The sequence below is a fragment of the Nerophis lumbriciformis genome, linkage group LG06 (assembly GCF_033978685.3).
Source record: "Nerophis lumbriciformis linkage group LG06, RoL_Nlum_v2.1, whole genome shotgun sequence".
Taxonomy (NCBI): Eukaryota; Metazoa; Chordata; class Actinopteri; order Syngnathiformes; family Syngnathidae; genus Nerophis; species Nerophis lumbriciformis.
In genome coordinates, this window is record NC_084553.2 from 552,306 (window position 1) to 576,644 (window position 24,339).

At 31.3% G+C, this 24,339-nt stretch overlaps 1 protein-coding gene across 3 annotated transcripts in view; it reads right to left on the minus strand.

Annotated features, from left to right (window-relative positions):
* LOC133608398 (ATP-binding cassette sub-family C member 12-like) overlaps window positions 1-24,339 on the minus strand; it is a 125,842-nt gene that overhangs the window by 47,473 nt on the left and 54,030 nt on the right. For all 3 annotated transcript variants that reach the window (XM_061963602.1, XM_061963603.1, XM_072913328.1), the window contains 3 exons: window positions 20,247-20,297; window positions 20,024-20,116; window positions 19,821-19,924 (listed from right to left, as the gene is read on the minus strand). In XM_061963602.1, coding sequence (XP_061819586.1) covers window positions 19,821-19,924; window positions 20,024-20,116; window positions 20,247-20,297 — 248 coding nt within the window. The remainder of the gene's footprint in view (window positions 1-19,820; window positions 19,925-20,023; window positions 20,117-20,246; window positions 20,298-24,339) is intronic.

Genomic DNA, 24,339 nt, shown 5'->3' on the forward strand with positions numbered 1-24,339 from the left:
AGTGCGCCCCCTTTGGCTTAAATTAATAAAATAGATAAATAAATATGTAAATAGAGACATACTGTAATAACTTGAAGTAAATAATGAAGATTAAAAACAATTATAAACGAAAAATTCAACAACAAAACCTAAAAGCAGTCTTTTTCTCACAATGTGTCGACTTTTTCCTTATAAAATTGGCAACAAATTCTCATATTCTTTCTGTTTCTGTTTCTATTTTCTCGTAAAATGATTACTTTATGTAAAATTATTACTTTGTATTGCAAAATGGTGACATTCGTCATATAAAATTCTGACTTTTATCACAGTATTGCCAATTTTTTTGTGGTTCTTGTAAAATAGTGACATTTTTTTTTAGTAAAATTACGACTTTTGTCATCATTTTGCCAGGTAAAATTTCCGATTATTATTATAATGTTGCCAACATTTGAAAGTTTTCTTATAAAATTTGGACTTTTGTCGAGTAAAATTATGACTCTTTTCATAAAATTGCCAAAATTTTAAGCTTTTCTTGTAAAATTGCGACTGTTATTGAGTAAAATTCCAACTTTTATCATAATATTGCACAAATGCTCAGTTTTTCTTTTCAAATTTTGACTGGCGTTGAGTAAAATTACGACTTTTATTATAACACTGCCAAAATTATACGTTTTTCTTGTGAAATACCAACTCATTTTTCACAAGAAGCTTTTTTATATTTGCATAGTATGTATATATTATTCATGTTGTAAATACACTTCTTTATATATCTAGAAAGGCTGGTCCTAAAGAGGGAGGCATTTTTCTCAGGTCTCAAGAAGGTAACAAATACAAGAATGTGTGTGTGTGTGTGTGTGTGTGTGTGTGTGTGTGTGTGTGTGTGTGTGTGTGTGTGTGTGTGTGTGTGTGTGTGTGTGTGCGTGTGTGTGTGTGTGTGTGTGTGTGTGTGTGTGTGTGTGTGTGTGTCGCTTTTAAAAGTGCTCCCCTTCTGGTCAACATATGAAATAACAAGTGTGTGTTCGAAATTGAAGTGCGCCCCCTTTGGCTTAAATTAATAAAATAGATAAATAAATATGTAAATAGAGACATACTGTAATAACTTGAAGTAAATAATGAAGATTAAAAACAATTATAAATTAAAAATTCAACAACAAAACCTAAAAGCAGTCTTTTTCTCACAATGTGTCGACTTTTTCCTTATAAAATTGGCAACAAATTCTCATATTCTTTCTGTTTCTGTTTCTATTTTCTCGTAAAATGATTACTTTATGTAAAATTATGACTTTTTATTGCAAAATGGTGACATTTGTCATATAAAATTCTGACTTTTATCACAGTATTGCCAATTTTTTTGTGGTTCTTGTAAAATAGTGACATTTTTTTTTTAGTAAAATTACGACTTTTGTCAACATTTTGCCAGGTAAAATTTCCGATTATTTTTATAATGTTGCCAACATTTTTAAAGCTTTCTTATAAAATTCGGACTTTTGTCGAGTAAAATTATGACTCTTTTCATAAAATTGCCAAAATTTTAAGGTTTTCTTGTAAAATTGCGACTGTTATTGAGTAAAATTCCAACTTTTATTGTAATATTGCACAAATGCTCAGTTTTTCTTTTAAAATTTTGACTGGCGTTGAGTAAAATTACGACTTTTATTATAATACTGCCAAAATTATACGTTTTTCTTGTGAAATACCAACTCATTTTTCACAACAAGCTTTTTTATATTTGCATAGTATGTATATATTATTCATGTTGTAAATACACTTCTTTATATATCTAGAAAGGCTGGTCCTAAAGAGGGAGGCATTTTTCTCAGGTCTCAAGAAGGTAACAAATACAAGAATGTGTGTGTGTGTGTGTGTGTGTGTGTGTGTGTGTGTGTGTGTGTGTGTGTGTGTGTGTGTGCGTGTGTGTGTGTGTGTGTGTGTGTGTGTGTGTGTGTGTGTGTCGCTTTTAAAAGTGCTCCCCTTCTGGTCAACATATGAAATAACAAGTGTGTGTTCGAAATTGAAGTGCGCCCCCTTTGGCTTAAATTAATAAAATAGATAAATAAATATGTAAATAGAGACATACTGTAATAACTTGAAGTAAATAATGAAGATTAAAAACAATTATAAATTAAAAATTCAACAACAAAACCTAAAAGCAGTCTTTTTCTCACAATGTGTCGACTTTTTCCTTATAAAATTGGCAACAAATTCTCATATTCTTTCTGTTTCTGTTTCTATTTTCTCGTAAAATGATTACTTTATGTAAAATTATGACTTTTTATTGCAAAATGGTGACATTTGTCATATAAAATTCTGACTTTTATCACAGTATTGCCAATTTTTTTGTGGTTCTTGTAAAATAGTGACATTTTTTTTTTAGTAAAATTACGACTTTTGTCAACATTTTGCCAGGTAAAATTTCCGATTATTTTTATAATGTTGCCAACATTTTTAAAGCTTTCTTATAAAATTCGGACTTTTGTCGAGTAAAATTATGACTCTTTTCATAAAATTGCCAAAATTTTAAGGTTTTCTTGTAAAATTGCGACTGTTATTGAGTAAAATTCCAACTTTTATTGTAATATTGCACAAATGCTCAGTTTTTCTTTTAAAATTTTGACTGGCGTTGAGTAAAATTACGACTTTTATTATAATACTGCCAAAATTATACGTTTTTCTTGTGAAATACCAACTCATTTTTCACAACAAGCTTTTTTATATTTGCATAGTATGTATATATTATTCATGTTGTAAATACACTTCTTTATATATCTAGAAAGGCTGGTCCTAAAGAGGGAGGCATTTTTCTCAGGTCTCAAGAAGGTAGCAAATACAAAAATGTGTGTGTGTGTGTGTGTGTGCGTGTGTGTGTGTGTGTGTGTCGCTTTTAAAAGTGCTCCCCCTTCTGGTCAGCATATGAAATAACAAGTGTGTGTTCGAAATTGAAGTGCGCCCCCTTTGGCTTAAATTAATAAAATAGATAAATAAATATGTAAATAGAGACATACTGTAATAACTTGAAGTAAATAATGAAGATTAAAAACAATTATAAACGCAAAATTCAACAACAAAACCTAAAAGCAGTCTTTTTCTCACAATGTGTTGATTTTTTCCTAATAAAATTGGCAACAAATTCTCATATTCTTTCTGTTTCTGTTTCTATTTTCTCGTAAAATGATTACTTTATGTAAAGTTATTACTTTTTATTGCAAAATGGTGACATTTGTCATATAAAATTCAGACTTTTATCACAGTATCGCCAATTTTTTTGTGGTTCTTGTAAAATAGTGACATTTTTTTTTTAGTAAAATTACGACTTTTGTCATCATTTTGCCAGGTAAAATTTCCGATTATTATTATAATGTTGCCAACATTTTAAAGTTTTCTTATAAAATTCGGACTTTTGTCGAGTAAAATTATGACTCTTTTCATAAAATTGCCAACATTTTAAGCTTTTCTTGGAAAATTTTGACTGTTATTGAGTAAAATTCCAACTTTTATCGTAATATTGCACAAATGCTCAGTTTTTCTTTTAAAATTTTGACTGGCGTTGAGTAAAATTACGACTTTTATTATAATACTGCCAAAATTATAAGTTTTTCTTGTGAAATACCAACTCATTTTTCACAACAAGCTTTTTTATATGTGCATAGTATGTATATATTATTCATGTTGTAAATACACTTCTTTATATATCTAGAAAGGCTGGTCCTAAAGAGGGAGGCATTTTTCTCAGGTCTCAAGAAGGTAACAAATACTAGAATGTGTGTGTGTGTGTGTGTGTGTGTGTGTGTGTGTGTGTGTGTGTGTGTGTGTGTGTCGCTTTTAAAAGTGTTCCCCTTCTGGTCAACATATGAAATAACAAGTGCGTGTTCGAAATTGAAGTGCGCCCCCTTTGGCTTAAATTAATAAAATAGATAAATAAATATGTAAATAGAGACATACTGTAATAAGTTGAAGTAAATAATGAAGATTAAAAACAATTATAAATTAAAAATTCAACAACAAAACCTAAAAGCAGTCTTTTTCTCACAATGTGTCGACTTTTTCCTTATAAAATTGGCAACAAATTCTCATATTCTTTCGGTTTTCTATTTCTATTTTCTCGTAAAATGATTACTTTATGTAAAATTAATACTTTTTATTAGCAAAATGGTGACATTTGTCATATAAAATTCTGACTTTTATCACAGTATTGCCAATTTTTTTTGTGGTTCTTGTAAAATAGTGACATTTTTTTTTAGTAAAATTACGACTTTTGTCTACAAAATTTCCGATTATTTTTATGATGACGCCAACATTTTAAAGTTTTCTTATAAAATTCGGACTTTTGTCGAGTAAAATTATGACTCTTTTCATAAAATTGCCAACATTTTAAGCTTTTCTTGTAAAATTGCGACTGTTAATGAGTAAAATAACAACTTTTATCGTAATATTGCACAAATGCTCAGTTTTTCTTTTAAAATTTTGACTGGCGTTGGGTAAAATTACGACTTTTTTTTATAATACTGCCAAAATTATACGTTTTTCTTGTGAAATACCAACTCATTTTTCACAACAAGCTTTTTTATATGTGCATAGTATGTATATATTATTCATGTTGTAAATACACTTCTTTATATATCTAGAAAGGCTGGTCCTAAAGAGGGAGGCATTTTTCCCAGGTCTCAAGAAGGTAACAAATACAATAATGTGTGTGTGTGTGTGTGTGTGTGTGTGTGTGTGTGTGTGTGTGAGTGTCGCTTTTAAAAGTGCTCCCCTTCTGGTCAACATATGAAATAACAAGTGTGTGTTCGAAATTGAAGTGCGCCCCCCTTTGGCTTAAATTAATAAAATAGATAAATAAATATGTAAATAGAGACATACTGTAATAACTTGAAGTAAATAATGAAGATTAAAAACAATTATAAACGCAAAATTCAACAACAAAACCTAAAAGTAGTCTTTTTCTCACAATGTGTCGACTTTTTCCTTATAAAATTGGCAACAAATTCTCATATTCTTTCTGTTTCTGTTTCTATTTTCTCGTAAAATGATTACTTTATGTAAAATTATGACTTTTTATTGCAAAACGGCGACATTCGTCATATAAAATTCTGACTTTTATCACAGTATTGCCAATTTTTTTTGTGGTTCTTGTAAAATAGTGACATTTTTTTTAGTAAAATTACGACTTTTGTCAACAAAATTTCCGATTATTTTTATAATGTTGCCAACATTTTAAAGTTTTCTTATAAAATTCGGACTTTTGTCGAGTAAAATTATGACTCTTTTCATAAAATTGCCAAAATTTTAAGCTTTTCTTGTATAATTGTGACTGTTTTTGAGTAAAATTCCAACTTTTATCGTAATATTGCACAAATGCTCAGTTTTTCTTTTAAAATTTTGACTCGCGTTGAGTAAAATTACGACTTTTATTATAATACTGCCAAAATTATACGTTTTTCTTGTGAAATACCAACTCATTTTTCACAACAAGCTTTTTTATATTTGCATAGTATGTATATATTATTCATGTTGTAAATACACTTCTTTATATATCTAGAAAGGCTGGTCCTAAAGAGGGAGGCATTTTTCTCAGGTCTCAAGAAGGTAACAAATACAAGAATGTGTGTGTGTGTGTGTGTGTGTGTGTGTGTGTGTGTGTGTGTGTGTGTGTGCGTGTGTGTGTGTGTGTGTGTGTGTGTGTGTGTGTGTGTGTGTGTGTGTGTGTCGCTTTTAAAAGTGCTCCCCCTCTGGTCAGCATATGAAATAACAAGTGCGTGTTCGAAATTGAAGTGCGCCCCCTTTGGCTTAAATTAATAAAATAAATAAATAAATATGTAAATAGAGACATACTGTAATAACTTGAAGTAAATAATGAAGATTAAAAACAATTATAAACGCAAAATTCAACAACAAAACCTAAAAGCAGTCTTTTTCTCACAATGTGTCGACTTTTTCCTTATAAAATTGGCAACAAATTCTCATATTCTTTCCGTTTCTGTTTCTATTTTCTCGTAAAATGATTACTTTATGTAAAGTTATTACTTTTTATTGCAAAATGGTGACATTCGTCATATAAAATTCTGACTTTTATCACAGTATCGCCAATTTTTTTGTGGTTCTTGTAAAATAGTGACATTTTTTTTTTTAGTAAAATTACGACTTTTGTCAACAAAATTTCCGATTATTTTTATAATGTTGCCAACATTTTTAAAGTTTTCTTATAAAATTCGGACTTTTGTCGAGTAAAACTATGACTCTTTTCATAAAATTGCCAAAATTTTAAGCATTTTCTTGTAAAATTGCGACTGTTATTGTGTAAAATTCCAACTTTTATCGTAATATTGCACAAATGCTCAGTTTTTCTTTTAAAATTTTGACTGGCGTTGAGTGAAATTACGACTTTTATTATAATACTGCCAAAATTATACGTTTTTCTTGTGAAATACCAACTCATTTTTCACAACAAGCTTTTTTATATTTGCATAGTATGTATATATTATTCATGTTGTAAATACACTTCTTTATATATCTAGAAAGGCTGGTCCTAAAGAGGGAGGCATTTTTCTCAGGTCTCAAGAAGGTAACAAACACAAGAATGTGTGTGTGTGTGTGTGTGTGTGTGTGTGTGTGTGTGTGTGTGTGTGTGTGTGTGTGTGTGTGTGTGTGTGTGTGTGTGTGTGTCGCTTTTAAAAGTGTTCCCCTTCTGGTCAACATATGAAATAACAAGTGTGTGTTCGAAATTGAAGTGCGCCCCCATTTGGCTTGAATTAATAAAATAGATAAATAAATATGTAAATAGAGACATACTGTAATAACTTGAAGTAAATAATGAAGATTAAAAACAATTATAAACGAAAAATTCAACAACAAAACCTAAAAGCAGTCTTTTTCTCACAATGTGTCGACTTTTTCCTTATAAAATTGGCAACAAATTCTCATATTCTTTCTGTTTCTGTTTCTATTTTCTCGTAAAATGATTACTTTATGTAAAGTTATTACTTTTTATTGCAAAACGGTGACTTTTGTCTTATAAAATTCTGACTTTTATCACAGTATTGCCAATTTTTTTTGTGGTTCTTGTAAAATAGTGACATTTTTTTTTAGTAAAATTACGACTTTTGTCAACAAAATTTCCGATTATTTTTATAATGTTGCCAACATTTTAAAGTTTTCTTATAAAATTCGGACTTTTTTGAGTAAAATTATGACTCTTTTCATAAAATTGCCAAAATTTTAAGCTTTTCTTGTAAAATTGCGACTGTTATTGAGTAAAATTCCAACTTTTATCGTAATATTGCACAAATGCTCAGTTTTTCTTTTAAAATTTTGACTCGCGTTGAGTAAAATTACGACTTTTATTATAATACTGCCAAAATTATACGTTTTTCTTGTGAAATACCAACTCATTTTTCACAACAAGCTTTTTTATATTTGCATAGTATGTATATATTATTCATGTTGTAAATACACTTCTTTATATATCTAGAAAGGCTGGTCCTAAAGAGGGAGGCATTTTTCTCAGGTCTCAAGAAGGTAACAAATACAAGAATGTGTGTGTGTGTGTGTGTGTGTGTGTGTGTGTGTGTGTGTGTGTGTGTGTGTGTGTGTGTGTGTGTGTGTGTGTGTGTGTGTGTGTGTGTGTGTCGCTTTTAAAAGTGCTCCCCTTCTGGTCAATATATGAAATAACAAGTGTGTGTACGAAATTGAAGTGCGCCCCCTTTGGCTTAAATTAATAAAATAGATAAATAAATATGTAAATAGAGACATACTGTAATAACTTGAAGTAAATAATGAAGATTAAAAACAATTATAAATTAAAAATTCAACAACAAAACCTAAAAGCAGTCTTTTTCTCACAATGTGTCGACTTTTTCCTTATAAAATTGGCAACAAATTCTCATATTCTTTCTGTTTCTGTTTCTATTTTCTCGTAAAATGATTACTTTATGTACAATTATGACTTTTTATTGCAAAATGGTGACATTTGTCATATAAAATTCTGACTTTTATCACAGTATCGCCAATTTTTTTTGTGGTTCTTGTAAAATAGTGACATTTTTTTTAGTAAAATTACGACTTTTGTCATCATTTTGCCAGGTAAAATTTCCGATTATTTTTATAATGTTGCCAACATTTTAAAGTTTTCTTATAAAATTCGGACTTTTGTCGAGTAAAATTATGACTCTTTTCATAAAATTGCCAACATTTTAAGCTTTTCTTGTAAAATTGCGACTGTTATTGAGTAAAATTCCAACTTTTATCGTAATATTGCACAAATGCTCAGTTTTTCTTTTAAAATTTTGACTGGCGTTGAGTAAAATTACGACTTTTATTATAATACTGCCAAAATTATACGTTTTTCTTGTGAAATACCAACTTATTTTTCACAAGAAGCTTTTTTATATGTGCATAGTATGTATATATTATTAATGTTGTAAATACACTTCTTTATATATCTAGAAAGGCTGGTCCTAAAGAGGGAGGCATTTTTCTCAGGACTCAAGAAGGTAACAAATACAAGAATGTGTGTGTGTTGTGTGTGTGTGCGTGTGTGTGTGTGTGTGTGTGTGTGTGTGTGTGTGTGTGTGTGTGTGTGTGTGTGTGTGTCGCTTTTAAAAGTGCTCCCCTTCTGGTCAGCATATGAAATAACAAGTGCGTGTTCGAAATTGAAGTGCGCCCCCTTTGGCTTAAATTAATAAAATAAATAAATAAATATGTAAATAGAGACATACTGTAATAACTTGAAGAAAATAATGAAGATTAAAAACAATTATAAACGAAAATTTCAACAACAAAACCTAAAAGCAGTCTTTTTCTCACAATGTGTCGACTTTTTCCTTATAAAATTGGCAACAAATTCTCATATTCTTTCTGTTTCTGTTTCTATTTTCTCGTAAAATGATTACTTTATGTAAAGTTATTACTTTTTATTGCAAAATGGTGACATTTGTCATAGAAAATTCTGACTTTTATCACAGTATTGCCAATTTTTTTGTGGTTCTTGTAAAATAGTGACATTTTTTTTTAGTAAAATTACGACTTTTGTCATCATTTTGCCAGGTAAAATTTCCGATTATTATTATTATAATGTTGCCAACATTTTAAAGTTTTCTTATAAAATTCGGACTTTTGTCGAGTAAAATTATGACTCTTTTCATAAAATTGCCAAAATTTTAAGCTTTTCTTGTAAAATTGCGACTGTTATTGAGTAAAATAACAACTTTTATCGTAATATTGCACAAATGCTCAGTTTTTCTTTTAAAATTTTGACTGGCGTTGAGTAAAATTACGACTTTTATTATAATACTGCCAAAATTATACGTTTTTCTTGTGAAATACCAACTCATTTTTCACAACAAGCTTTTTTATATTTTCATAGTATGTATATATTATTCATGTTGTAAATACACTTCTTTATATATCTAGAAAGGCTGGTCCTAAAGAGGGAGGCATTTTTCTCAGGTCTCAAGAAGGTAACAAATACAAAAATGTGTGCGTGTGTGTGTGTGTGTGTGTGTGTGTGTGTGTGTGTGTGTGTGTGTGTGTGTGTGTGTGTGTGTGTGTGTGTGTCGCTTTTAAAAGTGCTCCCCTTCTGGTCAACATATGAAATAACAAGTGCGTGTTCGAAATTGAAGTGCGCCCCCTTTGGCTTAAATTAATAAAATAAATAAATAAATATGTAAATAGAGACATACTGTAATAACTTGAAGTAAATAATGAAGATTAAAAACAATTATAAACGCAAAATTCAACAACAAAACCTAAAAGCAGTCTTTTTCTCACAATGTGTCGACTTTTTCCTTATAAAATTGGCAACAAAATTCTCATATTCTTTCTGTTTCTGTTTCTATTTTCTCGTAAAATGATTACTTTATGTAAAATTATTACTTTTTATTGCAAAATTGTGGATCTTGTAAAATAGTGACATTTTTTTTCAGTAAAATTATGACTTTTGTCATCATTTTGCCAGGTAAAATTTCCGATTATTTTTATAATGTTGCCAACATTTTAAAGTTTTCTTATAAAATCCGGACTTTTGTCGAGTAAAATTATGACTCTTTTCATAAAATTGCCCAAATTTTAAGCTTTTCTTGTAAAATTGCGACTGTTATTGAGTAAAATAACAACTTTTATCGTAATATTGCACAAATGCTTAGTTTTTCTTTTAAAATTTTGACTCGTGTTGAGTAAAATTACGACTTTTATTATAATACTGCCAAAATTATACGTTTTTCTTGTGAAATACCAACTCATTTTTCACAACAAGCTTTTTTATATTTGCATAGTATGTATATATTATTCATGTTGTAAATACACTTCTTTATATATCTAGAAAGGCTGGTCCTAAAGAGGGAGGCATTTTTCTCAGGTCTCAAGAAGGTAACAAATACAAGAATGTGTGTGTGTGTGTGTGTGTGTGTGTGTGTGTGTGTGTGTGTGTGTGTGTGTGTGTGTGTGTGTGTGTGTGTGTGTGTCGCTTTTAAAAGTGCTCCCCCTCTGGTCAACATATGAAATAACAAGTGTGTGTTCGAAATTGAAGTGCGCCCCCTTTGGCTTAAATTAATAAAATAAATAAATAAATATGTAAATAGAGACATACTGTAATAACTTGAAGTAAATAATGAAGATTAAAAACAATTATAAACGAAAAATTCAACAACAAAACCTAAAAGCAGTCTTTTTCTCACAATGTGTCGACTTTTTCCTTATAAAATTGGCAACAAATTCTCATATTCTTTCGGTTTCTGTTTCTCTTTTCTCGTAAAATGATTACTTTATGTAAAATTATTACTTTTTATTGCAAAACGGTGACATTTGTCATATAAAATTCTGACTTTTATCACAGTATTGCCAAATTTTTTTGTGGTTCTTGTAAAATAGTGACATTTTTTTTTAGTAAAATTACGACTTTTGTCATCATTTTGCCAGGTAAAATTTCCGATTATTTTTATAATGTCGCCAACATTTTAAAGTCTTCTTATAAAATTCGGACTTTTGTCGAGTACAATTATGACTCTTTTCATAAAATTGCCAAAATTTTAAGCTTTTCTTGTAAAATTGCGACTGTTATTGAGTAAAATTCCAACTTTTATCGTAATATTGCACAAATGCTCAGTTTTTCTTTTAAAATTTTGACTGGCGTTGAGTAAAATTACGACTTTTTTTATAATACTGCCAAAATTATACGTTTTTCTTGTGAAATACCAACTCAATTTTCACAACAAGCTTTTTTATATGTGCATAGTATGTATATATTATTCATGTTGTAAATACACTTCTTTATATATCTAGAAAGGCTGGTCCTAAAGAGGGAGGCATTTTTCTCAGGTCTCAAGAAGGTAACAAATACAAGAACGCGTGTGTGTGTGTGTGTGTGTGTGTGTGTGTGTGTGTGTGTGTGTGTGTGTGTGTGTGTGTCGCTTTTAAAAGTGCTCCCCTTCTGGTCAGCATATGAAATAACAAGTGCGTGTTCGAAATTGAAGTGCGCCCCCTTTGGCTTGAATTAATAAAATAGATAAATAAATATGTAAATAGAGACATACTGTAATAACTTGAAGTAAATAATGAAGATTAAAAACAATTATAAACGAAAAATTCAACAACAAAACCTAAAAGCAGTCTTTTTCTCACAATGTGTCGACTTTTTCCTTATAAAATTGGCAACAAATTCTCATATTCTTTCTGTTTCTGTTTCTATTTTCTCGTAAAATGATTACTTTATGTAAAATTATCACTTTTTATTGCAAAATGATGACATTTGTCATATAAAATTCTGACTTTTATCACAGTATCGCCAATTTTTTTGTGGTTCTTGTAAAATAGTGACATTTTTTTTTTGGTAAAATTACGACTTTTGTCATCATTTTGCCAGGTAAAATTTCCGATTATTATTATAATGTTGCCAACATTTTACAGTTTTCTTATAAAATTCGGACTTTTGTCGAGTAAAATTATGACTCTTTTCATAAAATTGCCAAAATTTTAAGCATTTTCTTGTAAAATTGCGACTGTTTTTGAGTAAAATTCCAACTTTTATCGTAATATTACACAAATGCTCAGTTTTTCTTTTAAAATTTTGACTGGCGTTGAGTAAAATTACGACTTTTTTTATAATAATGCCAAAATTATACGTTTTTCTTGTGAAATACCAACTCATTTTTCACAACAAGCTTTTTTATATGTGCATAGTATGTATATATTATTCATGTTGTAAATACACTTCTTTATATATCTAGAAAGGCTGGTCCTAAAGAGGGAGGCATTTTTCTCAGGTCTCAAGAAGGTAACAAATACAAGAATGTGTGTGTGTGTGTGTGTGTGTGTGTGTGTGTGTGTGTGTGTGTCGCTTTTAAAAGTGCTCCCCTTTTGGTCAACATATGAAATAACAAGTGTGTGTTCGAAATTGAAGTGCGCCCCCTTTGGCTTAAATTAATAAAATAATTAAATAAATATGTAAATAGAGACATACTGTAATAACTTGAAGTAAATAATGAAGATTAAAAACAATTATAAACGAAAAATTCAACAACAAAACCTAAAAGCAGTCTTTTTCTCACAATGTGTCGACTTTTTCCTTATAAAATTGGCAACAAATTCTCATATTCTTTCTGTTTCTGTTTCTATTTTCTCGTAAAATGATTACTTTATGTACAATTATTACTTTTTATTGCAAAATGGTGACATTTGTCATATAAAATTCTGACTTTTATCACAGTATCGCCAATTTTTTTGTGGTTCTTGTAAAATAGTGACATTTTTTTTCAGTAAAATTACGACTTTTGTCAACAAAATTTCCGATTATTTTTATAATGTTGCCAACATTTTAAAGTTTTCTTATAAAATTCGGACTTTTGTCGAGTAAAATTATGACTCTTTTCATAGAATTGCCAACATTTGAAGCTTGTCTTGTAAAATTGTGACTGTTATTGAGTAAAATTCCAACTTTTATCGTAATATTGCACAAATGCTCAGTTTTTCCTTTAAAATTTTGACTGGCGTTGAGTGAAATTACGACTTTTATTATAATACTGCCAAAATTATACGTTTTTCTTGTGAAATACCAACTCATTTTTCACAACAAGCTTTTTTATATTTGCATAGTATGTATATATTATTCATGTTGTAAATACACTTCTTTATATATCTAGAAAGGCTGGTCCTAAAGAGGGAGGCTTTTTTCTCAGGTCTCAAGAAGGTAACAAATACAAGAATGTGTGTGTGTGTGTGTGTGTGTGTGTGTGTGTGTGTGTGTGTGTGTGTGCGTGTGTCGCTTTTAAAAGTGCTCCCCCTCTTGTCAACATATGAAATAACAAGTGCGTGTTCGAAATTGAAGTGCGCCCCCTTTGGCTTAAATTAATAAAATAAATAAATAAATATGTAAATAGAGACATACTGTAATAACTTGAAGTAAATAATGAAGATTAAAAACAATTATAAACGCAAAATTCAACAACAAAACCTAAAAGCAGTCTTTTTCTCACAATGTGTCGACTTTTTCCTTATAAAATTGGCAACAAATTCTCATATTCTTTCGGTTTCTGTTTCTCTTTTCTCGTAAAATGATTACTTTATGTAAAATTATGAGTTTTTATTGCAAAATGGTGACATTTGTCATATAAAATTCGGACTTTTATCACAGTATCGCCAATTTTTTTGCGGTTCTTGTAAAATAGTGACATTTTTTTTTTTTAAATTACGACTTTTGTCAACATTTTGCCAGGTAAAATTTCCGATTATTTTTATAATGTTGCCAACATTTTAAAGTTTTCTTATAAAATTCGGACTTTTGTCGAGTAAAATTATGACTCTTTTCATAAAATTGCCAAAATTTTAAGCTTTTCTTGTAAAATTGTGACTGTTAATGAGTAAAATTCCAACTTTTATCGTAATATTGCACAAATGCTCAGTTTTTCTTTTAAAATTTTGACTGGCGTTGAGTAAAATTACGACTTTTATTATAATACTGCCAAAATTATACGTTTTTCTTGTGAAATACTAACTAATTTTTCACAACAAGCTTTTTTATATGTGCATAGTATGTATATATTATTCATGTTGTAAATACACTTCTTTATATATCTAGAAAGGCTGGTCCTAAAGAGGGAGGCATTTTTCTCAGGTCTCAAGAAGGTAACAAATACAAGAATGTGTGTGTGTGTGTGTGTGTGTGTGTGTGTGTGTGTGTGTGTGTGTGTGTGTGTGTGTGTGTGTGTGTGTGTGTGTGTGTGTGTGTCGCTTTTAAAAGTGCTCCCCTTCTGGTCAGCATATGAAATAACAAGTGTGTGTTCGAAATTGAAGTGTGCCCCCTTTGGCTTAAATTAATAAAATAAATAAATAAATATGTAAATAGAGACATACTGTAATAACTTGAAGTAAATAATGAAGATTAAAAACAATTATAAACGAAAAATTCAACAACAAAACCTAAAAGCAGTCTTTTTCTCACAATGTGTCGACTTTTTCCTTATAAAATTGGCAACAAATTCTCATATTCTTTCTGTTTCTGTTTCTATTTTCTCGTAAAATGATTACTTTATGTAAAATGATTACTTTTTATTGCAAAATGGTGACATTTGTCATAGAAAATTCTGACTTTTATCACAGTATCGCCAATTTTTTTGTGGTTCTTGTAAAATAGTGACATTTTTTTTTAGTAAAATTACGACTTTTGTCATCATTTTGCCAAGTAAAATTTCCGATTATTTTTATAATGTTGCCAACATTTTAAAGTTTTCTTATAAAATTCGGACTTTTGTCGAGTACAATTATGACTCTTTTCATAAAATTGCCAAAATTTTAAGCTTTTCTTGTAAAATTGCGACTGTTATTGAGTAAAATTCCAACTTTTATCGTAATATTGCACAAATGCTCAGTTTTTCTTTTAAAATTTTGACTGGCGTTGAGTAAAATTACGACTTTTATTATAATACTGCCAAAATTATACGTTTTTCTTGTGAAATACCAACTAATTTTTCACAACAAGCTTTTTTATATTTGCATAGTATGTATATATTATTCATGTTGTAAATACACTTCTTTATATATCTAGAAAGGCTGGTCCTAAAGAGGGAGGCATTTTTCTCAGGTCTCAAGAAGGTAACAAATACAAGAATGTGTGTGTGTGTGTGTGTGTGTGTGTGTGTGTGTGTGTGTGTGTGTGTGTGTGTGTGTGTGTGTGTGTGTCGCTTTTAAAAGTGCTCCCCCTCTGGTCAACATATGAAATAACAAGTGCGTGTTCGAAATTGAAGTGCGCCCCCTTTGGCTTAAATTAATAAAATAAATAAATAAATATGTAAATAAAGACATACTGTAATAACTTGAAGTAAATAATGAAGATTAAAAACAATTATAAACGAAAAATTCAACAACAAAACCTAAAAGCAGTCTTTTTCTCACAATGTGTCGACTTTTTCCTTATAAAATTAGGCAACAAATTCTCATATTCTTTCTTTTTTTTGTTTCTATTTTCTCGTAAAATTATTACTTTATGTACAATTATTACTTTTTATTGCAAAACGGTGACATTTGTCATATAAAATTCTGACTTTTATCACAGTATTGCCAATTTTTTTTGTGGTTCTTGTAAAATAGTGACATTTTTTTAGTAAAATTACGACTTTTGTCAACAAAATTTCCGATTATTTTTATAATGTTGCCAACATTTTTAAAGTTTTCTTATAAAATTCGGACTTTTGTCGAGTAAAATTATGACTCTTTTCATAAAATTGCCAAAATTTTAAGCTTTTCTTGTAAAATTGCGACTGTTAATGAGTAAAATTCCAACTTTTATCATAATATTGCACAAATGCTCAGTTTTTTTCTTTTAAAATTTTGACTGGCGTTGAGTAAAATTACAACTTTTATTATAATACTGCCAAAATTATACGTTTTTCTTGTGAAATACCAACTAATTTTTCACAACAAGCTTTTTTATATTTGCATAGTATGTATATATTATTCATGTTGTAAATACACTTCTTTATATATCTAGAAAGGCTGGTCCTAAAGAGGGAGGCATTTTTCTCAGGTCTCAAGAAGGTAACAAATACAATAATGTGTGTGTGTGTGTGTGTGTGTGTGTGTGTGTGTGTGTGTGTGTGTGTGTCGCTTTTAAAAGTGCTCCCCCTCTGGTCAACATATGAAATAACAAGTGCGTGTTCGAAATTGAAGTGCGCCCCCTTTGGCTTAAATTAATAAAATAAATAAATAAATATGTAAATAGAGACATACTGTAATAACTTGAAGTAAATAATGAAGATTAAAAACAATTATAAACGCAAAATTCAACAACAAAACCTAAAAGCAGTCTTTTTCTCACAATGTGTCGACTTTTTCCTTATAAAATTGGCAACAAATTCTCATATTCTTTCTGTTTCTGTTTCTATTTTCTCGTAAAATGATTACTTTATGTAAAGTTATTACTTTTCATTGCAAAACGGTGACATTTGTCATATAAAATTCTGACTTTTATCACAGTATCGCCAATTTTTTTGTGGTTCTTGTAAAATAGTGACATTTTTTTTAGTAAAATTACGACTTTTGTCAACATATTGCCAGGTAAAATGTCCGACTATTTTTATAACGTTGCCAACATTTTAAAGTTTTCTTATAAAATTTGGACTTTTGTCGAGTAAAATTATGACTCTTTTCATAAAATTGCCAAAATTTTAAGCTTTTCTTGTAAAATTGCGACTGTTATTGAGTAAAATTCCAACTTTTATCGTAATATTGCACAAATGCTCAGTTTTTCTTTTAAAATTTTGACTGGCGTTGAGTAAAATTACGACTTTTATTATAATACTGCCAAAATTATACGTTTTTCTTGTGAAATACCAACTAATTTTTCACAACAAGCTTTTTTATATGTGCATAGTATGTATATATTATTCATGTTGTAAATACACTTCTTTATATATCTAGAAAGGCTGGTCCTAAAGAGGGAGGCATTTTTCTCAGGTCTCAAGAAGGTAATAAATACAATAATGTGTGTGTGTGTGTGTGTGTGTGTGTGTGTCGCTTTTAAAAGTGCTCCCCTTCTGGTCAGCATATGAAATAACAAGTGTGTGTTCGAAATTGAAGTGCGCCCCCCTTTGGCTTAAATTAATAAAATAAATTAATAAATATGTAAATAGAGACATACTGTAATAACTTGAAGTAAATAATGAAGATTAAAAACAATTATAAACGAAAAATTCAACAACAAAACCTAAAAGCAGTCTTTTTCTCACAATGTGTCGACTTTTTCCTTATACAATTGGCAACAAATTCTCATATTCTTTCTGTTTCTGTTTCTATTTTCTCGTAAAATGATTACTTTATGTAAAATTATGACTTTTTATTGCAAAATGTTGACATTTGTCATATAAAATTCTGACTTTTATCACAGTATCGCCAATTTTTTTGTGGTTCTTGTATAATAGTGACATTTTTTTTAGTAAAATTACGACTTTTGTCATCATTTTGCCAGGTAAAATTTCCGATTATTTTTATAATGTTGCCAACATTTTAAAGTTTTCTTATAAAATTCGGACTTTTGTCGAGTACAATTATGACTCTTTTCATAAAATTGCCAAAATTTTAAGCTTTTCTTGTAAAATTGTGACTGTTATTGAGTAAAATTCCAACTTTTATCGTAATATTGCACAAATGCTCAGTTTTTTTCTTTTAAAATTTTGACTCGCGTTGAGTAAAATTACGACTTTTATTATAATACTGCCAAAATTATACGTTTTTCTTGTGAAATACCAACTCATTTTTCACAACAAGCTTTTTTATATGTGCATAGTATGTATATATTATTCATGTTGTAAATACACTTCTTTATATATCTAGAAAGGCTGGTCCTAAAGAGGGAGGCATTTTTCTCAGGTCTCAAGAAGGTAACAAATACAAGAATGTGTGTGTGTGTGTGTGTGTGTGTGTGTGTGTGTGTGTGTGTGTGTGTGTGTGTGTGTCGCTTTTAAAAGTGCTCCCCCTCTGGTCAACATATGAAATAACAAGTGTGTGTACGAAATTGAAGTGCGCCCCCTTTGGCTTAAATTAATAAAATGAATAAATAAATATGTAAATAGAGACATACTGTAATAACTTGAAGTAAATAATGAAGATTAAAAACAATTATAAACGAAAAATTCAACAACAAAACCTAAAAGCAGTCTTTTTCTCACAATGTGTCGACTTTTTCCTTATAAAATTGGCAACAAATTCTCATATTCTTTCTGTTTCTGTTTCTATTTTCTCGTAAAATGATTACTTTATGTACAATTATTACTTTTTATTGCAAAATGGTGACATTTGTCATATAAAATTCTGACTTTTATCACAGTATCGCCAATTTTTTTGTGGTTCTTGTATAATAGTGACATTTTTTTTAGTAAAATTACGACTTTTGTCATCATTTTGCCAGGTAAGATTTCCGATTATTTTTATAATGTTGCCAACATTTTAAAGTCTTCTTATAAAATTCGGACTTTTGTCGAGTACAATTATGACTCTTTTCATAAAATGGCCAAAATTTTAAGCTTTTCTTGTAAAATTGCGACTGTTATTGAGTAAAATTCCAACTTTTATCGTAATATTGCACAAATGCTCAGTTTTTCTTTTAAAATTTTGACTGGCGTTGAGTAAAATTACGACTTTTATTATAATACTGCCAAAATTATACGTTTTTCTTGTGAAATACCAACTCATTTTTCACAACAAGCTTTTTTATATTTGCATAGTATGTATATATTATTCATGTTGTAAATACACTTCTTTATATATCTAGAAAGGCTGGTCCTAAAGAGGGAGGCATTTTTCTCAGGTCTCAAGAAGGTAACAAATACAAGAATGTGTGTGTGTGTGTGTGTGTGTGTGTGTGTGTGTGTGTGTGTGTGTGTGTGTGTGTGTGTGTGTGTGTGTGTGTGTGTGTGTCGCTTTTAAAAGTGCTCCCCTTCTGGTCAACATATGAAATAACAAGTGTGTGTTCGAAATTGAAGTGCGCCCCCTTTGGCTTAAATTAATAAAATAAATAAATAAATATGTAAATAGAGACATACTGTAATAACTTGAAGTAAATAATGAAGATTAAAAACAATTATAAACGCAAAATTCAACAACAAAACCTAAAAGCAGTCTTTTTCTCACAATGTGTCGACTTTTTCCTTATAAAATTGGCAACAAATTCTCATATTCTTTCTGTTTCTGTTTCTATTTTCTCGTAAAATGATTACTTTATGTAAAGTTATTACTTTTTATTGCAAAATGGTGACATTTGTCATATAAAATTCTGACTTTTATCACAGTATCGCCAATTTTTTTGTGGTTCTTGTAAAATAGTGACATTTTTTTTTAGTAAAATTACGACTTTTGTCATCATTTTGCCAGGTAAAATTTCCGATTATTATTATAATGTTGCCAACATTTTAAAGTTTTCTTATAAAATTCGGACTTTTGTCGAGTACAATTATGACTCTTTTCATAAAATTGCCAAAATTTTAAGCTTTTCTTGTAAAATTGCGACTGTTATTGAGTAAAATTCCAACTTTTATCGTAATATTGCACAAATGCTCAGTTTTTCTTTTAAAATTTTGACTGGCGTTGAGTAAAATTACGACTTTTATTATAATACTGCCAAAATTATACGTTTTTCTTGTGAAATACCAACTCATTTTTCACAACAAGCTTTTTTATATTTGCATAGTATGTATATATTATTCATGTTGTAAATACACTTCTTTATATATCTAGAAAGGCTGGTCCTAAAGAGGGAGGCATTTTTTTCTCAGGTCTCAAGAAGGTAACAAATACAAGAATGTGTGTGTGTGTGTGTGTGTGTGTGTGTGTGTGTGTGTGTGTGTGTGTGTGTGTCCTCTCACCCCGTCCCCTTGGCCCAGCCAGTAACTGAGCCACCAGTTGCAGAAGGCTGTAGACCCGATCATCAGAACCACGTTCAGGAAGGTGAGAAAAGTGATGATGTAACCTGCACAAATGGACCGCAGACATTTTGAGTGTGTGTGTGTGTGTGTGTGTGTGTGTGTGTGTGTGTGTGTGTGTGTGTGTGTGTGTGTGTGTCTCTTACCCCCCGCCGCCTTGCAGTAACTGCGGTATGTTCTCCAGGAGACGGACCCTTCTGAGGAGGTCTCCTGGGAGACCAGCTGGTCAGCATCCTCAGCTGCAGTGGAGACAAGGTGGTCATGTGACCCAGGAAGGAGACAAGGTGGTCATGTGACCCAGGAAGGAGACAAGGTGGTCATGTGACCCAGGAAAGGAAAGTGAAAGTAGAGGGAGGAGTCAGGACTGACATTTAGTGTTGGTGACAACTCCCGCCACGTCTTCGTCCGCCATGTCAAAGGCTGTGAGGAAGGGCAGACATGTTTGTGGTTATTCTACAGGAAAGGATCATATCAGAGCAGGGGTGTCCAAAGTGTGGCCCCTGGGGGCCATTTGTGGCATGAAGCTCTTTTTTTTATTACAAAAAAGAAGAAAAAAAAACATAAAAAAGTGGAATAAAAGAGCAAAGAGGTGAAATGTAACAAGACAAAGTTGCAATGTTGACTCTGATAACGTTTTTTTAATTTAATTGTCATTGCTCAAAAAAACGACTTCCGGACGGCTTCGAAGCGATTCTGGTCCACCATCCGCCGCCTCAGGAAGAGGAAGCAGTGCACTACCAACACCGTGTATGGTGAGGATGGTGTTCTGCTGACCTCGACTGCGGATGTTGTGGATCGGTGGAGGGAATACTTCGAAGACCTCCTCAATCCCACCAACACGTCTTCCTATGAGGAAGCAGTGCCTGGGGAGTCTGTGGTGGGCTCTCCTATTTCTGGGGCTGAGGTTGCTGAGGTAGTTAAAAAGCTCCTCGGTGGCAAGGCCCCGGGGGTGGATGAGATCCGCCCGGAGTTCCTTAAGGCTCTGGATGTTGTGGGGCTGTCTTGGTTGACAAGACTCTGCAGCATCGCGTGGACATCGGGGGCGGTACCTCTGGATTGGCAGACCGGGGTGGTGGTTCCTCTCTTTAAGAAGGGGAACCGGAGGGTGTGTTCTAACTATCGTGGGATCACACTCCTCAGCCTTCCCGGTAAGGTCTATTCAGGTGTACTGGAGAGGAGGCTACGCCGGATAGTCGAACCTCGGATTCAGGAGGAACAGTGTGGTTTTCGTCCTGGTCGTGGAACTGTGGACCAGCTCTATACTCTGGGCAGGGTCCTTGAGGGTGCATGGGAGTTTGCCCAACCAGTCTACATGTGCTTTGTGGACTTGGAGAAGGCATTCGACCGTGTCCCTCGGGAAGTCCTGTGGGGAGTGCTCAGAGAGTATGGGGTTTCGGACTGTCTGATTGTGGCGGTCCGCTCCCTGTATGATCAGTGTCAGAGCTTGGTCCGCATTGCCGGCAGTAAGTCGGACACGTTTCCAGTGAGGGTTGGACTCCGCCAAGGCTGCCCTTTGTCACCCATTCTGTTCATAACTTTTATGGACAGAATTTCTAGGCGCAGTCAAGGCGTTGAGGGGATCCGGTTTGGTGGCTGCAGGATTAGGTCTCTGCTTTTTAAACATGATGTGGTCCTGATGGCTTCATCTGGCCAGGATCTTCAGCTCTCACTGGATCGGTTCGCAGCTGAGTGTGAAGCGACTGGGATGAGAATCAGCACCTCCAAGTCTGAGTCCATGGTTCTCGCCCGGAAAAGGGTGGAGTGCCATCTCCGGGTTGGGGAGGAGATCTTGCCCCAAGTGGAGGAGTTCAAGTACCTCGGAGTCTTGTTCACGAGTGAGGGAAGAGTGGATGGTGAGATCGACAGGCGGATCGGTGCGGCGTCTTCAGTAATGCGGACGCTGTATCGATCCGTTGTGGTGAAGAAGGAGCTGAGCCGGAAGGCAAAGCTCTCAATTTACCGGTCGATCTACGTTCCCATCCTCACCTATGGTCATGAGCTTTGGGTTATGACCGAAAGGACAAGATCACGGGTACAAGCGGCCGAAATGAGTTTCCTCCGCCGGGTGGCGGGTCTCTCCCTTAGAGATAGGGTGAGAAGCTCTGTCATCCGGGGGGAGCTCAAAGTAAAGCCGCTGCTCCTCCACATGGAGAGGAGCCAGATGAGGTGGTTCGGGCATCTGGTCAGGATGCCACCCGAGCGCCTCCCTAGGGGAGGTGTTTAGGGCACGTCCGACCGGTAGGAGACCACGAGGAAGACCCAGGACACGTTGGGAAGACTATGTCTCCCGGCTGGCCTGGGAATGCCTCGGGATCCCCCGGGAGGAGCTGGACCAAGTGGCTGGGGAGAGGGAAGTCTGGGCTTCTCTGCTTAGGCTGCTGCCCCCGCGACCCGACCTCGGATAAGCGGAAGAAGATGGATGGATGGATGGATTGCTCAAAAAATAATAATGAATCAAAATCAATGTTGTTATGAATTATTGATCTATTCGAGGCTCCAATTACTTCACATCAAATATTACACTTTGAAATGTGTTTTTGGGGAAAATATTGCATATTTTGTGTGTTTGCCACATAAAGTTTATTTGAACAAAAAGAGCATAAAATCAACATATACACAAAATAATAAAAAATCGACAGAAAGATCTGAAGTTGATGTGGAGACTTTTGTGTTGGAAGTTAAAAAAACAAGAAGTATGATTTATTTTTAACACTTTTGGGTGGGCCCTTTTGGATCCCTGAACATTCTGGAAGGATTTTAAAAAATCTGTCATTGCTTAAAAAATAATAATGAATCAAAATGAATGTTATGAATGATTGACTTATTGAAGGTTTTAATGACTTGACATCAAATATTGCACACTAAACTTAGCTTTGAGAGGAATAAAATATCCAAAAACAACAACTTTATACCGACAGACCTGAAGTTAAATTAGAGATTTAATAATAAATTCATTTATGACATATTTTAAACATTTTTATGACTGATACTCTTCACTATCTTACGGAGCCCCTAAAGGGACATGGGGGAAATTATTTTTTTAATTATTTTTAATTTTTTAGACATGTATCTCATGCGCACGAGAAACTTTTTATAAAGCTCTAAAAAAAAAAAAAACATTTTTATTATTTCTTATTTTTTTTAGACATGTATCTCGTGCGCACAAGATACATGTCTAAAAAATATAACATTTCCCCCATGTCCCTTTAGCGCACGAGAACGTTTTTTTTTTTTATAACTTTATAAAAAGTTTCTCTTGCGCACGAGATACATGTCTAAAAAAAAAAAAAAAAAAAGAATTATACATTTTTATTTATTTTTTTATTTTTATAACTTTATAAAAAGTTTCTCTTGTGCACGAGATACATGTCTAAAAAAAAAAAAAAGAATTATACATTTTTTATTTTAATATTTTTTTTATAACTTTATAAAAAGTTTCTCTTGCGCACGAGATACATGTCTAAAAAAAAAAAAAAGAATTATACATTTTTTATTTTTATATTTTTTTTAATAACTTTATAAAAAGTCTTCTTGCGCACGAGATACATGTCTAAAAAAAAAAAAAAGAATTATAAATTTTTTATTATTATTTTTATTTTTATAACTTTATAAAAAGTTTCTCTTGCGCGCGAGATATATGTCTAAAAAAAAAAAAGAATGATACATTTTTTATTTTTATATTTTTTTTATAACTTTATAAAAAGTTTCTCATGCGCACGAGATACATGTCTAAAAAAAAAAAAAGAATTATACATTTTTTATTATTATTATTTTTTTTTATAACTTTATAAAAAGTTTCTCTTGCGCACGAGATATATGTCTAAAAAAAAAAAAAGAATTATACATTTTTTATTTTTATATATTTTTTTATAACTTTATAAAAAGTTTCTCTTGCGCACGAGATACATGTCTAAAAAAAAAAAAAGAATTATACATTTTTTATTTTTATATTTTTTTTTATAACTTTATAAAAAGTTTCTCTTGCGCACGAGATACATGTCTAAAAAAAAAAAAGAATTATACATTTTTTATTATTATTTTTTTTTAATAACTTTATAAAAAGTTTCTCTTGCGCACGAGATACATGTCTAAAAAAAAAAAGAATTAAACATTTTTTATTTTTATATTTTTTTTATAACTATATAAAAAGTTTCTTGTGCGCACGAGATACATGTCTAAAAAAAAAAAGAATTATACATTTTTTATTATTATTTTTTTTTATAACTTTATAAAAAGTTTCTCTTGCGCACGAGATACATGTCTAAAAAAAAAAAAAGAATTATACATTTTTTATTTTTATATTTTTTTTTATAACTTTATAAAAAGTTTCTCTTGCGCACGAGATACATGTCTAAAAAAAAAAAAGAATTATACATTTTTTATTATTTTTTTTATTTTTATAACTTTTTAAAAAGTTTCTCTTGCGCACGAGATATATGTCTAAAAAAAAAAATTATAAATT